The sequence below is a fragment of the Diadema antillarum genome, unplaced genomic scaffold, assembly GCF_040938485.1.
Source record: "Diadema antillarum isolate AM-2024a unplaced genomic scaffold, OU_Dant_1.0 seq00001529_RagTag, whole genome shotgun sequence".
Lineage (NCBI taxonomy): Eukaryota > Metazoa > Echinodermata > Echinoidea > Diadematoida > Diadematidae > Diadema > Diadema antillarum.
In genome coordinates this window covers 469512-487868 of record NW_027272261.1, presented here as the reverse complement: position 1 = coordinate 487868, position 18357 = coordinate 469512, and the positions used below count along the sequence as shown (strand labels likewise).

Genomic DNA, 18357 nt, shown 5'->3' with positions numbered 1-18357 from the left:
CCCATCTAATCATCACGCACGTCACACCTTGTAGGTATCATCTTACATAATCTTCCGTTTACATGTTACTATATACGTTCGTTGGTGCCCTACGATGAAAAAGAAGACTTGTGGGAGAATTTTAGACGAGTACGAGAACCCATAATTTCCGGTGCCGTACATCGGTAATGAATACAATGTAATTGCCATGCTCGAAGTTGATGGTCTTTCATGTCGTTCGTGGAAAATTTGAACAGTATTGCATTCAGGTTCTAACCGTAACCTGTCAAATCAAAACAAAAAAAAAAAATCATGTGAAAACGTAATTCACTGATCATCTTCTGCGGGGTCAACTCGTGGTCACGCGTGCGAGAACTTGGATATTCTAGACGGGGTTTTCGGCTTGCCAACTGACTGGCAATGCGCAAATAACAACCCTTGTACGCACATATTGTCGGGAATCGTCTCATTTCATAATTAGGCCTATGCCGACCGAGGGGAATGGCGCATGGACTCGCACGCGGTACACGCCTGATAACACACACGTACTGTACATGTACCATGTAAGCACTGCGCGGGAACCAGGGAGGTTGGGATGGGATCATGCGGGAACCAAGCACTGGCGGCACGGGGCCGTGCGAAATCGCACCCCAAAGCCGCACGGGTCCGTGCGGCAGAGCTGCACGGGTCCGTGCGCCACACTCGCACGGGCCCGTGCGAGGGAGTATGGATCCGCACGCGGGCGTACAGATTCGCACGCAGGCGTGCGGATCTGCACGGGGGCGTGCAGATCCGCACGGAGGTGCACGACTACGCACGGGCGCGTACAGGGGCGCACGGAGCCATACGCTCCCGTGCGAGATCGCACGAACCTGCACGCAGCCGCACGAAGCAGCCCCGTGCGCACTGCGTGCGGGAGTAACATAACATAATGGTCTGACTGTATACAAGGAAACCTACAATAAGTAAAAACCATGACAGTTGTACTTGTTATGTCAGGTTTCTCACTATATCAGGGTACAGAAAAAGAGGAGAAATATAAATAATTGGATCCTAAAAAATCATCTTGTTAGAAGAGGGTTTTGTTATATATCCCATCTCTTAATACAAAAGGGTTCCACCGCACCAAGTCTTTATGGGGCATTCACTCTGCATACAGTGTATTTACCGTCTTACATACAGGTTGCATGATTTGAAATTGTTGTTACTAAAAATATGAGAAACAGAATATTCGGTGTTGCCAAGCAAAGACTGTAACAATTGTAAATTTCTCCAAAAATATCTTTATGGGGCATTCACTCTGCATACAGTGTATTTACCGTCTTACATACAGGTTGCATGATTTGAAATTGTTGTTACTAAAAATATGAGAAACAGAATATTCGGTGTTGCCAAGCAAAGACTGTAACAATTGTAAATTTCTCCAAAAATATTCCACCAATGTTAGATTTAATCACATACTCTTGACAAAAATGAATGAAACATCCCAGATTGACACAGTATACATGTACAAGGTATTATGCGACTGGCAAGTTAGGGGTAAAAAACTGTAAAGTCTCCACATGATATGATGGCCTATTTTTACAATTATCAAAACTTTACACCACAAACAGGCTAGACTACACATTTACAGTTTGTATTTAAAAAAAAAAAATGTATGACCAGTATTAGAGATTTACACACAATATCAGAACCTGTTAGTGTTATATCCTTGCTCTTATATAACTCATACAATTCTCTTTCACACAATGAAAATCATGAGATATAGAATGTTACTGTGTACATGTAGTTAATATCACAAAAGCCATGGTCACACTGACAAAATTTTGAGAATATTTCATAAAGTTTGCTCATTCGTTCACACTGGTGGCCAAACTTCTCCAGGTTCCAGCACCCTGTACAAGTTTTCGAAGTTTGGGTCATTGGTGCACATGTGGAACAAAGAAGAAAGTACATGCCATCTGATAGTTGCAGCTTTACCACAAACAGGAAGTGGACTGGTCACACGACCAAATTTCTGAAGTTTCAGCTGCAAGCATTCAGAGTGCACAAACTTCGAAAAGATTTGTGGGGGTTCCCCAGTTTTAGTGAGAAGTTTCACGAGATGCTTTGCGAAAACTTTTCGTTCAAACTGACCACCACTTTTGCCAGTGTGATTGCAGCTAAAGTGTGCTTTTGTCGCCACTACATAACCTACGCCACACATACAGCTGTATTTGGTGTACTCATTTTTCATGAATCTGGACCCTGACAATTTTGCAAGTGGTTAAATTCATTAATAGTTGACCATGCACCTTGCACTGGTAGGCAGTACACATGTACAGTACATACGCTTGTACATATCACTGTACATGTACATATTATGTACCCTGCATGTCGTGTTCACGTTAGGAACAGAGTTGATATTTTTGCGAGTTTCTGAATTTGCGATAGCACAAAACACTCACAAAATTCTGGAATACAAAACCCCATAAAATATGTGGCGTATACAGTATGTGAGAGAACATGTCACTTTCAAGCAGACAGCACTGTCATCTTGAGGTAATTCTTTTTTTTTTTCTACTGCAGAGCAGTGTGATTAAAGTTTGAAACATGTACAACTTGTACAGCGTGCACACAATGACTGGAAGGTCATTATAACTTGTGATAAATATCATACAAATAATGAATGTTTATGAGTGCAATGGACAGAATATTTCATGAGGTGAAAGATGAAATGATCCATTCAACTCGGCTGTGCCTCGTTGAATGGATCATATTTCATCTTTCACCGAATCAAATATTCTGTCCATCACACGAATGAAAACATTTATTATTTGTTTTATTTAACGCCTATCATAGATCCTTGTCAATAGATGTATTATTAATTTAGAAACAAAGAGAGAATCTGAGATCGCGAGAGTGCTCACTGAGCACTTTACGCTAGCACGCTGTCGCACACACACACTGCAAACGCGAGCGTTTTACAGGCGTGTGTGTCGGGCTCTCAGCGATCGTGCAATGGACCAAATCGTATGGATCCAAAATTGCACGGTAAATGGATCCACAATTGCACCGATGATGACATCATAGTGAAATGGACCGAATGATCAATGTCAAACAACCAATCAAATGACAAGGATCTCTTCAGGCGTTATATACTGTACATATTTATAACAAGCTGATAAATTCTTTTTGGCAATGCATTTTGAGTATACATACACAGAAATGGACACACTACAGCATATAGGTATCAAAAAAAAAAATTGGGAAACAAACTCATACAAATTGTACACAAGACATCAACTTAAAATGTATTGGGTTAAGAATGTACATTGTAACTTTTATGCAAGTCACTGGATATTTCATCTTGTGGCTAGTGGAAGACATCTTGAGCACTAGATGTACAGGATTATAAATATTACATGGCTATAAAATGGCAGACATCTGCTGCAACATCAAGATTAAAGAATTTAATGTACTTTCCACGAGTGAAAGTGGTCCTACCGTCTCTCACAGAATCAAGTGCACGGGCATAATTAATACTCACTATATCATATTACAGCCTGCACATAATTTGTAATAGTCATTGATTCAAATCTACAGTCTTATCAGTTGTTATTGAAAAGATGGGTCTCAAGCTGTTCGTCTCCAATCATGAAGAACGATAAAATTTCTGTTCAAACCACCGGGGAGAGCGCTTCATGCTGAAGTACCATATCATTAACACTTGTGTGCATGAAGATGTGTGCATTGCTGTGATTGCACGGTGTCATATACCAGCTTTCCTGTTACTGTGTATTTCCAGTACACAATGATAGTGATGTATGGTATAACTTGCATACAATTTACAATACAGGACCACACTCCATGACATAGTTTTTGACAACACATTGTGCATTTTGTACAGTGTACATTATAACATATTAGAAAAAAAAAAAACCTAACAAATGAACCCTGTAAAGAAACTTTGGTGAACTGTCTCTCAGATAATGTGTACTTCTTGCATGAATGAATGGTTTCAAAGGATGACACAATGAGCTGCTGTTGTCAACATAAAGTACTCATGCTATGAGTTATACATTTACACATCATGCAAATAATTTGAAGGGCAGACACGCCCTTTGGCAAGCTTTGTGGAAACATGAATGGCGAACTGGTCTTTCATCCAAACTCTTTTAGAGTATCCAAAAACATGAAAGAGTGAGTAAACACCATCAATTCACATTGAGTGAAAAACCATCAATTCACATCAGAAACCATTCCATGCAGGAGTATAAATAGTGCACCGCGACGCACCCATCATTCATGTTAGAATCTGTAGGGTGGGTGTCATAAACGGCACCAGGGCTATTCTGAGCTCCTTGGTCCCCATAATAATTTATATAATGCCTTTTGGTTAAAATGCAGAACAAATGGGCCTGTGAGTATGTTGCACCCTGCAGTAGAGCATGTGACTTTGAGGTCCGTACAATAATGAACACTGAGAGAGATACACTGTATGACTATTGGCTTGATACAAATGTACAAGTGAGATGTAAATGAAGGAAGACACACAGTACACACACCCATCATACAATCTACCTCTCTCTACAAATGACCCTTGCACTGAACGTTTGGAAGAGCATGAAGTGCATCCTTACAGGTGCTGCTTACATGCCACTGCCTAATTCCACTTTTAAATCAGCAAGGAAATGAATACAATTGAACCAGTAAACAACGGATGTGAACCTCCTATTGTGCAGTGAATGTGGATAAATCCATTGATCTCCTTAAAGGGAGACTTTACCATTTAAGTATATTGAGAGGGGAGAGAGAGAGTATGAATGAAGAGGTATGAATTAACAGAAACAGCAGATCAGCAAAGAATTGCATGAAAGCAGCAGGTTCACTGTACATCAAGCCTCGTACCACTTTAATACTGGCTATAAAATGAATTCTCTGAGTACCCCATTATCTTTTCTGAGTATGGCCTGTTCTTTTGGACATATGTAGTGTTCAAAATGCACATGACTTCATTTCATTTTGAGCCCCAATCGCAGTCCCCTATAGGCTTAAAGATGGCAAATGACATTTAACACCTTGGAAGGGTCCATGATTACACTGACATCCAGGGGTAGATACCCAATGTCCTTAATCTATGGAAATGCCACTCTACATTCAACCTCACTCAAATAGAGTAAAATCAAACCAACAGAACAGTAATACTTGTAGTTTCATCAGACTTAGGGTGCGTTTATCAGATTTTGCGGGCCTAGAATCACTGTTTTGAAACACTGTTTTGAAAACACTGTTTTGAAACACTGTTTCAAATCACAGTTTCGTCAGGAGAGCGTTTAAGATTTTTTCTCCGAGCGTGTTGGGGCTCTCGCTCAGACTGTGCCATTGCGCAACTCACTCTGCGCAGTTTTTCCTCAGCAAAAGGTCAAACAGGGTGCGCGCAAGGCACTGTGACATCATTTAAACAGTGTTTGAGATCGCGGTTGCGTTTATAAGATTTTTGAAACACTGTTTCTACAGAAACACTGTTTTGAAACGCACTATTTTGTGCGATTTGAAACAGTGTTTCAAAACACTGTTTCAAATCATGGCTAGCGTTTATAAGATTTTTTTTTTTTCGAGCTAGAAACACTGTTTGGCCAGAAACAGTGTTTCAAAACACTGTTTCTGGCCAGAAGAAAAATCTTATAAACGCACCCCAAGACGTAAAGACAGTTTCAAGTGTTTTCACAAAACATGATTGAGTTTTGTAATATTGCAGTAGATGATCTACAAAAATGTCACCACCTCGTGAGTTTTCCCTCTGACTTCTATACCAGGGTAATCACTTGTAGAAAGTCTCCCATAGACCAGGGAGGTACAACAAGACACTCCCTGCATTTACACCATTGTACACATGAGTCCGCACTAAGATCTCTTTCCTGAATGCAATCAAAAAGATTAAAATTTAAATGCCATCCTACTCATAGAATTATTGCTGCATTGATAGACCTCATTAATGACATCTTTCAGCTCGAAGCCTTTCTAGCTTTTCCTGAATTGCACGTATCAACCGTAAACCTGATACAGGTACAATATACTGTATTTATCTTCTTCTTTTCTTTTGTAAAAGAGAAAAAGAAGAAGAAAAAGAGCCATCTGGAAAATGTGAAGTTTGACATTATTAACCTCATGACTCTAAATGCAACATTCCTCTTGGGATAAAAAGATTGAAATATTCCATCAATTTATCTATCGATGTACATTTAGATGTAGGTCTCATTTCCATTCTTAATTCATTACTGGTTTGATTTTACTCTATATTTATCTATCACACTTAATTGTGCTATGGAGTGGCATTAAGCCTTTAACTCTTTATGGGCTACGTTTGCACCCCCGACTCGGTCAACAGTGTGCCAACTTCATTATTGTATTCTGCTCAAACAGACAAACCCGCCCAAAATGATCGATAAATCGCCAAATGCCACACGACAATAAAAGTGTTTCTCGCGATTCCATTCCTGTCACATGTACATGCGATAATTTACTGTCAAGCTGTGTTCGCTACTGGATTTGCGAGTAAATTCTAAGTTTTGTTATTATTTCGTGTGCAGAAGTCATGCCTCTAAAATAATGTACAGCACATGTAGCTACCAGTCATTGTAGCTACCAGTCATTAAAAGAAATACAACATAGATTTGCCATACAATGTACATCAAGGCAAAGCTTGGCATTTTCTCTACAACTTTGTACATTACATGTCCAGGGAAACAGAAATCTGTAAAAAATTACATACATGTAGACTTGAAAAACAGGATGTTTCCCCAAGTCTTAACTACGTTGCTGTCTCAGAATAATGTGGCACACAGGGGGTTTACACCATGGCACATAAAGAGTTAAAGGCTGCTTCCCTGCACCTAAAGTATTATCAGGACCTTTCCATGACTCAAGGAGAGTTTGTTCATAATGTGTATATCGATGAAAAATAGATAAGAAGTGCTTTTTAATGACGTTGAGGTTAATTGTGTGCCCAGGTAATATAAAGTATTATCCTACAACCATTTCATTCAAGATTTTTGACAGAGTAGCCCACAAGGAATACAAACCTTACATAAGGTATCAATGATTCATTTTGTTCCTTGGAAATAAAATATTATACAGTATAACTCCCCTTTCATCAATCAAAATACCCAATAATCTCAATCATCTATAGGACCATAATTCTGTTCACTGCCATTTGGTTTCAAATTTCTCTCACAATGAATAATTATTCAAGCAATCAACAATCGAAAACATCAACTGTAACAGCAATAAATATATTCAACTGTGCAAACTCCACAGCATGCATTAAAACAATGATCGTTGGTGCCTGACTGTACAAATCTCTTCTATTTCACATCTTAAAATGTTAAACAATTTCTGATAGACATTAGTGATCATGATTTCATATCATACAGCACAATAAAAAAACAAGTGCATTTATATACAGTACAAACACAACCCCAAAACCTCACTCAAGCACCTAGTTGTCTCAGAACAGAAATGTACACTACACAAAACCATGTGTCATGAATAGTTTACTGGGTGGTGTGTAAGACTCACAGCTCACATCTACAGTAGTATCATGGAGATACTATACAACTTGTAGCTCCATGGTAGTATGGTTGTGGTCGACAAGACAAACTGTTCGTAAAATCACAAACACTTATTGATCACCATATTTCTGCACTGTATACCTGCATGCCTATGAGAGAGCAGAAGTGTAGGCTTGGAGATGATCCATAAGCAATCATCTTTCTTCATATGTGATCATTAAAATTTGGTCTTTTGGTATTTCATATGAATTCTTTTTAAATTTGATCTTGATTGATTTTATGTGACAGATACAGAGGCAATGAATGCTTACAAACAAGCAAGAACATGACTCATTAGCTTTTTGTCCCGTACAAAGGACCAGGCAAAGAGGGTAAAGTGCCTTACCTAGGGGCACAACTACTGTAGCCATGGGACTTGTTGAACCAGGGACCTCATGTTTCACACTCTGTGGTCCTACCCACTGAGCCACAAAAGCTCCTCTAATCTTAGCCATTTTACCATGAAAATCTCACAACAGCGTAAAAACACAAATCATGCACTGTTTATGTGTCTTTGACACTAAATGCTGAAACTTGCGAAAATAGAGAACAATGGGCAGCTACTGTACAAATATAAGTTACTTTTTTGTTTACAATGTACTTTCGACATACTCCACCTTTTGATTGTAACACACTGTACAAAATAAATTATTCATGTTGACAACTGAATTTGCATGCTGAAAACAGATGTCATATCTTTATCCCTAATAATTCACTTTGATGATGACATGTAGGGGTCCACCATTTCTCAAAGTCAGGATTTTTGGCCCTCCAAGAATTCTCTGGGTAAACTGATATCTCCACCAACTTTTTTGTCAAGTTGCAGAGATTTGGTGGACTTAAGGCAGTTCTGAACCCCGGGCCCATGAAAGTCTTCCCAAGTTTACGCCACTCAAAGTACTTCATGTAGAGAGTGTCATTCCGATCTAGCAAATTAATATAATCCAGGAACTCCTGCATCGTTGCAAAGTCATTGAGATGAATAAATGAGTTTGGTGGTGCTGTCCTTTCGTAGTCCTCACGAGGGGCCCCAAATGCAATAGGCACCATTCCAGTGGAGAACGCATTGGACCAGAACTTTTCGGTGATGTATTCCTTGCACTCGCTATTTTCCAGGGCAAGATAAAACTTGTACTGCTGCATGATCTGCAAACACTGTTCATAGCTCTTTTTAGGGCATTCAAAGGTTCCACACTTGCCATAGATATCCACAGGAATGTGCTTCTGCAGTTCCTTGACAAACAGTGTCCTTTCCCAACCCAAGGGGTCACATCGCGATGCCATCCACATGATAAGCTTTGACTTCTTCAAAATTTGCTTGTTTTGCTTAGCACCACGCACAAAATGCCCATAGAAGAGATCAATGTCAGATCCCGTGCGGAAGGTCATGCTGAGGTTATAGGGATTGCCTTTGAATATTGCTGAGGGTGGGGCAAACTGGGGTTCATGAACAGGGCTCTCCTTGGAGTACAGGGCCCAAAGTTGGCCCTTGGGCCTTGCCTTCAGCAGTTTGTTCCACTGGAAGCCCTCGAATGGTCCAGGCATGATAATTACCACATCAGCATCCCAGAAGCTCTCCAACTGAAGGCTGTACTTTGTCTCAACACTGCATGGAATGCCCTCACAGGTTGACCGTAGGTACTGGTTATGGTTCAGAAACCTTTCCTCTGCTTTCGGTCTCCTGTATTTCAATATCCTTATGACGCACTCAAAATTAGGGTCCTGAGTTGCTCGATAGAACTTGTACAACACCCGATTCTGCTCATAGGTGATGCCATTGACAGGGTCACTGAAGTCTTGAGGTATATTCTGAGAAGAAACTGGGATCGCAGTTGGCTGTCTCGCCCTATGTGGGCCTTTCATCACTTCAGATCTCTTTAGCAGTTTGTCCATCACCGGAACGACCACATTCTTGTTGGGGCTCAGTATGTCTGGCTGTTTCCTTTCAAGCCTGCCACCATTGAAAAAGAGATAAATATCTTGGCCTGCCTTAATCAGGACATTTCCATTGAATACCATCAAGCTCATCAGAGCCAGGGGAATTAGAATGGGGACAAACCCGTTATTTCTGCGCGCCATATCCAAGCTTATAAATGGGCAGTCCTCAGATAATTTGTCAGCAACATGCACAGTAACTCACTGGTGGTGGATCAGCATGTTATGATCAGATGCAGTCTAAACAAAGACAGGCAGGTGGAGGGATGGGACACTGAAATTCAATACTCCCTGAAGTCCTGGTGGCAGCATTCCTACGGCGAAACTGGAGTTCCTTGAGCCCAAGAAATTAATCTGGACAAGGATGGAGAAAAGTTGAAATTAGAATTAAATTTCACTTACAGAAATGCAAAATGTAGCTCATCACTTTCTTTAGAATAGATACTGGACAAGAGAGCAATGACTGAAACTGAAGAACAGACAGTTCTACCCTTCAGCTCTTCCTATAAAAAATCTTGAATCAATGAATTTTCTACATGAGTGGAATTTATAGATTATATTTTTTGCAAATTGGAGCCAACAGCATTTTTCATGGCGTGAAACTTTGTGAATTGGTGAAGGGTGACTGGCAGTCTTGGCTCCTCCTGAGGTCTGGTTTTACAGCAAATTTCAACTTGTACTGTATATAACAGTCACTGCATTCATCTTTAATACATTTAATGCTTTCATATTAAATGAAAAAATAATGTTACATTGACTCAGAAATAGTAGCATGCGATCTTGCAAACATCTGGCAGAGCCAGAGTTTGTAGCAATAATCTTTTTTTTTTTCAATGGCCGTAGTTCACTCACAGTGATGTCGTTGAGAAGCTGAAACATGTGATACTGATATAAGCCTAATAGATGTCTGTAGCATTAAAAAATATCCATTAATTACGTAGTCAATAAATAATGTCATTCTAACTTAAGGCCATGTCAGTTCGGGAAACCCACTCACAAGGGGGGCCCCTCCTTATAAGTAACCCGTCCCCCTTTGGTATGCATATATGCATACCAATTGCAAAGGTAGGTGGTTGACTATTTCGTTACTTTTGTTATTTTTCCTGCATTTAAAGCCACCTGAATGAACGAAAGTCTCCGTACTCAGTCGCCACGTCTGCACTCAAGCATTGCCGCGCCGCCGCGCCTGGCGACACTCACGCCAGTAATCGCTCGCATTTCAGCATTCGCATGGGTCGTTTGACATCGCATTTAAATCCATGATTTTAGATATGATGCCTCGAACCGATTTTGCTCAAATTTCGTGAGTAACTAGGAAACTTGTGAAGCTTTATGGACATAATCAAGCGAATTGCCGCAGTCCTTTCATTTTCGCGTTGCATTGCAAAAAAGCGTGGAGACTCCTTATAAGGGGTGCCCCGGGGGTTACTTATAAGGGGGACGGGGTTACTTATAAGGGGGACGGGTTACTTATAAGGAGGGGCCCCCCTTGTGAGTGGGTTTCCCGAACTGATGTTGAGTGAATCAAGTTTTGCTGTCACACACAGTCGTAGTAATTTACACACTTGAGTACGTTGTCAAGACATTGTTTGTCCTTTAAAAATGGCGTCAAAATTGGTCGTTAGGTAAGTTGTGACGTCAAACTTCTAGCAATGATCAGGACACAGGAGTAAGTTTCAAGCCGAAGATCCCCATTCAGATCCTGCATTTGCATGTATGAATCAATTAACGTTAGACTCTATACCCTATAAATTTACTGTAGATCTAAACCAACAAAATTTGGCAACATTATTAAACAACACTGCCACTGGGAAAGTTTTAGAATTAATGTTTATTCGCCACAAATTCTGGCAGATGGAACATCTAGAAACTCTGTCTCGGAAGTCTCTAACGGGGGGTTAGATCTAAATCTCTGCTAGATACAACCTAGGCGACACGCGTCACTTTTTATTACCCGATACTCTTATTTTTAGTGTGTTTTTATATTGCTCCAAAATGAGCTTAGACGCTACACGTGTACACTGTACCACGAAAGCAATTGCAATGTATAGCTACCACGTCCCACGGGTAGAGAAACAACTACTGCACTGCTAACCATGTAAACTGGTTCTTGATGCCAAGCATACCAGCATACATACCATCCGTAAAATTTACCTTTCTATTTTCAGCTTGTAAAATATTCATAATAATAGACACTTACCACACTACCACAGGGCACCATTCAAGACATCTTATGATTCCCAGTAACGCTGAAATCCGTACCGAGTAGTGCAAGTGTCGGTCTTCCGTGGAGATCCCGAGAGTATGTCTAACGTAAACGTGTTACGAGTGAGTGGTGGTACATGGTTCACGTGAACAGATGAAACGGCACTCTGAGCTAGCTAGCTGTATGCATGCATGCATGCTGTGCATACGCTGCTCGCAGGGAAGATAATAAGGGGTATGGATAAAAACAATCAGCCCCGAGCCCTCCGGTAGCTCCGCGCAAGGGATCGGAGAAAGGAAAGGCCGGAGCTAGCGGTCTGTGGTGCGGTGTGACAAATGCAGGACTTGTGTGTAGCGTATTCTATTAGATGTCTCTCCTCCTCTGTACGATCCATGGATCATAGTGGGGTAGCTTAGTGAAATTATCGTGACACGGCGGACAAAAGCATGATTTTTTCACCAAAGGTACTTCATGACGTACCTTCTCAAAAAATAGGGTGCTCCAAAAAAATTGATGCTGGGAAGGAGGTCAGAGGTCAAAGGTCAATGAACTTTATTTGTGAAATAGGTTTTTTGGCTATTTCTCAAGTCAGGAATATCCAATCTGGATAAAACTTGGCAGGAAGAATATTGAGAACAAGTAAGATATTTTGATTGAATTTGGAGTGAATTTTCCAAAGGTCAAAGGTCAAAGGTCAATGAACTTTTTCTAAAAATCATGTTTTTGTTTATTTCTCCAGGTAGGAAGATTCAATTTTCACAAAATTTGATATGAACGTTATATAGAAGGTACCAAGAGTATAAAGCAGGGGTCAAATATAATTGTTGATTTTTACGTTGCCATGGCAACCCAAAATAGGATTTTTAGTTGAAGTTAGTTACAGGAGGCTATTTTTCAGTTTGGAAGAGATTCCATGTGAATAGGTACAACTGATCGACGGGATGTATAGAGGTTTGAAATACTTTTGATTAGTGTTAAGTGGTACGTTGCCATGGCAACTACATAGATTTTGGTTAAACTTAAAGGAGACTTTAGAACGTCCATGAATTTGAAGAGATTTCCATCAGGGTTGGTATAATTGATCAACAAAAAGTCGCCAGACAAAGATTTTTCACATTCATAGCATGTGGGTTGAGTGAATGCAGCAACAATAGTAGAACACATCAGTGAGAGTTTTGAGGAAAATTGGACAATCCGTTCTAAAGTTATGAATTTTTGAAGTTTCTGCTCAGTCGAGGCTGGATGAGAAGACTACTGTACCTTGTAACGTCACATGTGTACAACGATATAAAGAATGAATAAAGAAAATTCAAAATGTTTTCACTTACAAAAGGATACTCGACTTCTCTTTCAGAAGGCAGGGGGAATAATATTACCCTTAACATGCGTCAGTAGCAAGTCAAAGAAATGTGAACTTTACTCAAAAAGTATGGTTTTGTGAAATTCTCTTTTTATATTCCTTACAATGTGCGCATGTGACATCATACACTGTGGTAGTCTTTTCATCCAGCCGCGACTGTGCAGACATTTTAAAAAATCATAACTTTTGAACGGATTGTGCGATTTTTTCCAAGCTTTCTGTGATGTGTCCTACTAATATTGTTGTATTCACTCAATCCACGTGCGCATGAAGGTGGACTTGTCCTTGAAGGACAGCTTCTGAAAGAGCAGACTCTAAGTTTTAAAATGATGTATCACTCAATTCAAATGGATTCCCCTAACCTATCTGAATAATAATACCGGTACTGGAAAGAAAGCACACACTCTGGATAAGTATGAACTGAGAAAAGAGGCTGCATTGTCTATTGTAGCGTTTAATCTTTAAAAAGCTGTCTCATGTCATTATGTTCGTCTTTTCTTTCCCCCCCCCCCTCAAATTTTCATTTGAGTTTGTCATTATTAATTTTTGATGATAAGAACGATGCCACAAGGCATTGTTTCGTAAAAATGCTTCAACTGCTCCTTCAGGTCCAAAATCTACATCAATATAATATATAATTTTCCTGATCTCCTCAACATTTTTCCAAAAATAAAGCATACACCTTTTATGCCTTGAGTCCTCCTTTTTGTGGACAATTAAAGGCAAAAACCCAGAATTAGTGCTTGAAAATAATATTATTCTTAAGTGTGAGTTACGGATAGAAAGAACCTCTGTTTAAAAAAGAATGAATCTGTATATATATCAATGTTAAGTATTGTTAATAACACAAAATGTGAACAATATTTTTATAATAAAATGTTTCCAGACTAAACCATCCGAAATTTATACTTTAATGAGAAAAATACTGATATCTCCTTATATGTTTGCTTTGATTGCAAAAACTGTATGGGAGGATGTCTTGTGATACAACAGGGGGCATTTCATGAAGCAGTTTGGTCGGATATTTTTCTGACAAACTGTTACAAGCTACAGAAATCCTTGCATCTGATTGACAGAGAGCAAATTTGTCTGACAACTTGTCGGACAAAATGCTTCATGAAATGCCCCCAGACCTACACATATTATGCATGAAATGTGATATCCTGAAATTTTTTTTTTTCAAGTCACTCTCCCAAAAGTATACATAGGACCTTTAAGTTTTTCTTGTGTTTGTTCCTGGCAGAGTACTAGTACACAAACTCTCCAATCCATGGTGACCTAACGGGAATTAAGGAAATTAAAATGAATATACTGAAAACCAAAACTACGGATACCGATAACTTACTTCATTCTTCTCTCCCCACCCCATCCCACCCCTTCTTTTTGGTTTCTTGATATACAAGTAGATCTAGCTGACTTTGATAATTGTTATTATGTAACATCATCTTCAATCGACAAGGCGATAAAACTTAACAATCATATGCTGCTGGACTATTAGGGGTTAGTTGAACGATTGTTGTTTTTAATGTACCATACTTTTTCCTCCTATCAATCACATGTATTTTGGGTGGAATGTACTTTGACATAAAGCATCATAGAATCAACCGCCTTTGGGGTCGGGAATTTTGTCATATTATATTGTGATTTAGATTCTGCTCTATGCCGATTTTGTTTTATTTTTATCAACTTTGTAAACTTCCCCATAGACTTTGTTCACAAGCCAACTACATCCCACCCCCTTTGGATAATGTGAACCGATCAAACATTGCCTTTACTTTTGAATAACATGTCTATACATAGCTATCAGACCAAAAATATTCAAACCGCTTTAAGTCTTTATGAGTGAAATTACAAATATAAATATATATTTAAAAATATTCAAATTGTCTAAGTTCAACTTCATCTGTGAATTTTACCCTTTTTTAACATTTGAATGACCCCCATAAGAAATAAGAAACATATAGAGAGGGGAAGTGCGGACTATAAAAATTGCTTGCGGGAACCGGGTAATCCGTGCGCTAATATGGAATTCACACAATCGTGGAGGAAATGGGTTAAATTTGTTTGGAAATATGTAGGGCAATACCCAAAACCTTCAGTTCTCAATGGAATATGCAGCTCTTCTACTTGTAAACTAGTGGTACTAGGAGAAAAAATGAGCTGTGACATACGTCCTACACCTGGTTCAGTCATTGCCCAAGATTTAAAGTATCTGAGCCAGAGTCACACGTCACTCTTTGCCATTTCTCTACAGGAGGTAGACAGTACTAAAAAAGATCCTTTACCAGAAATAATATCAAATCATTTAATGAAAAGGTGCTTAAGAAAACTGGACTGTTCCAACACACCTCCCTCAGGTCTGCAACACAGACTAAACCACTTGTTACTATAGGAAAATCAGTAAAAACGGTGTATTATTGTAAACATGCACATAATATGTTGTATTAAGGGTCTAAATTTTAAGACTAGCAACCATGTACATTGCATTGCATTGTACAGAAACCTGGCGAATGCCCTGTGTATAGTCTTTGAATTCAGACATTATTGTTATGTACAAATTAAGGGTAATTTCTCATTTTTTCTGTTGGCAGATTTCTTGGAGCACCCCCTAATTTTGATCCTCATATATATACAAGTGTCTGAGGAAAAAATGACACTTTTGTCCGGCGTGTCACGATTATCAGTATATTTGTCACTAAGCCACCCCACTATCAAAGCAACCCCTGCTCAAGAAAGGAGACGGGATGTCGCCCTCTTGTGCTGGTAAATGGGTTGTCTGGGTTATGTCCCTGCAGCCTTGTAAAAATAAAAGTTTTGTGATTATCGGATATGTTGGTGTAATACTGTCTGTTAATCTGCTTGAGAGTGTCTGTTAATCTGCTTGAGAGTATCTTACTCCTCAATTCAATTTACAATTTCATTACTTCCTTACTTTTAATCTGATTTTGATCGAATTTTCACTGTCATGCTTGTAAAATTTTACTCTTTCTATTCAGACTAACTTTTAACTGGTCCAGAATTCTCCTTTAGAGAATATGAAACAGTGTGAAGATTCTAAATGACAAAAATGGAAGACAAAAAAGTGCTCATTGCAACAGTTTCACCCTGAGTCTTGGGCTCAGAGTAGCTACCAAACCAACTCTTTTCACATGACTTTAACTTTCCAATTCATAAAATTATTCAAACAGATGACTGTGTCTTATTGTGTAGTTCTCACATATATAGTTCTGCATATCAATTGTTACAAATGCTATGTTGCCTTGTTTACATTGATGTGTTAAAACAGAACTGTGTTAATGTGTAATTTCAGAGCCTGGGTACATGTATATGTTCCAAGTTCATTGTGTCACTGCCTGCAACTGCGGATAGCCTAGCAGGTGGTAGTGTCGCTGCCCGGAGAGCAGTATAGATGACAGGTTTGATTCCAACGGGTTCCTTATTTCCAGCACGTTTGTGAAAATATAGATCATCAGTTACAATCTTACAAAAACATTTGTACCGATACAGGGGGAGACAACTGATAAACATCATGGCACATGCTGTTGATGCATCTTGGGAAAAGTCTTGATAACAGAAAAGTGTATAAAATACATTGTGAATTACATGATATCTTGTTCATGACAAATAAAGTTCTATAGCAAGACCTGTTATCCACATTCCCAAAGAGGTCTATTTATTTGGGTCAATTAAATGTTTTAGTTAGCTAATTATATGACCTGCTACAAATGCATTAATATAATTATTATTCATTTGAAGTAATGAGCAAAAGTATTTGTCACTCCACTGTCACATATAACATGGAACTACATGTGCCCTAGCTCCATGATGTAATTACTGCAAAAGTTCACTCGATTTTAAAGGGCATGTACAGTTCTGGTAGGGTGAGAGTTTAGCTCTAAAGGGACTGTACAGTACTGGTTGAGGTGGGAATTCATGTTTTGAACATTCCTAAGTGAGATAATGAGAAACCTCTTATGGAATATGGAAGAGCATGTAATTTTAAGAAGGATTCAATGTTTGTTTGATGAAAATTGGTTTTCCAATGGCTGAGATTACCAAAAAAGGTGATAATGATAAAAGGCGACAGGCCACGCCTTTTATTAGGATCTCTTTGTTTCACATTATTTTTGGATATCTCGGCTATTTCAAAACCAATTTTCATCAAATAAACTTTTGATACCCCTTAGAATTGCATGCTCTTTGACATCTCAGAGTGGTTTCTGAATATCTTGCAAAACGTTAAAAGCTAAATCCTCACCTCAACCAGAACTGTACAGTCCTGACTTTGAGCAGGTCAAGAAATGTGCATCATTTACCCAATTTTGCTCAATTTTCCAAAAAATTTTCTTCCTGTTGCACTATACCTTCATCACAAATAACTCTCTATGATATAAACAGTGGCGTATCTAGGGAAAACGGCGCCCGGGGCAAGCGCGAAAATTGCGCCCCTAACTTCTGAAAAAGACTATTGTTCAACCCCAACCCCATCCCGGTAGGGACTTTAAGCAAAGTCCACATGATATGCTTTTCAAGCCCTTAAAAGGGGGTCTTTTGAGGGTGATTTAAATGTAATGAATTTTGATAAATTTTGGCGAGCGAGCGCAGCGAGCGAGCCGAAAATTTGTGTATTTCAGCTGACAAAACATGGAATTCTTGTCATTTTTTGCTTACCAAATCTTACAATTCTAATCAAGATAGTGACGGCCTTATAGATAACGATTTATCTATACCAACAAACTGAGTACTTTAAAAAATATTCTAAATCAGAGGGGCATTTCATGAAGCATTTTGTCCGACAACTTGTCGGACAAAATTTGCTTTCAGCCAATCAGAAGCAAGGATTTCAGTAGCTTTTAACAGTTTGTCAGACGAAATATCTGACGAATTGCTTCATGAAATGCCCCCCCCCCCCCATGTACGCGCGAATGAGCCGAAATTTGTATATTTCCGCGTCATCATCACGTTTTGTTCTTATCTCCTTTTTAATTTTGATAAATTTTGGCGAGCGAGCGCAGCGAGCGAGCCGAAAATTTTTGTATTTCAGCTTACAAAACATGGAACTCTTGTCATTTTTTGCTTATCAAATCTTACAATTCTAATCAAGACACAATGTATAGTGACGGTCTTATAGATAACAATTTTTACCAACAAACTGAAGACTTGAAAAAATACTCTGAATTAGTACGAGCGAGTGAGCCGAAATTTGTATATTTCCGCGTCATCATCACGTTTTGTTCTTATCTCCTTTTTGTTTTGATAAATTTTGGCGAGCGAGCGCAGCGAGC

General features: G+C 39.1%; 1 protein-coding gene across 1 annotated transcript; it reads right to left on the bottom strand.

Annotated features, from left to right (window-relative positions):
• Window positions 1-6708: 6708 nt before the first annotated feature.
• Window positions 6709-9791, bottom strand: LOC139710411 (3-galactosyl-N-acetylglucosaminide 4-alpha-L-fucosyltransferase FUT3-like). The gene has a single exon (XM_071622328.1). It carries the CDS (start codon window positions 9648-9650, stop codon window positions 8262-8264), a length of 1389 nt encoding a protein of 462 aa, XP_071478429.1. The 5' UTR covers window positions 9651-9791; the 3' UTR covers window positions 6709-8261.
• Window positions 9792-18357: the final 8566 nt, after the last annotated feature.

Excerpts from the sequence above, each read along its gene's own strand:
- LOC139710411 (XM_071622328.1), bottom strand. The coding sequence starts at position 9,650 with ATGGCGCGCAGAAATAACGGGTTTGTCCCCATTCTAATTCCCCTGGCT.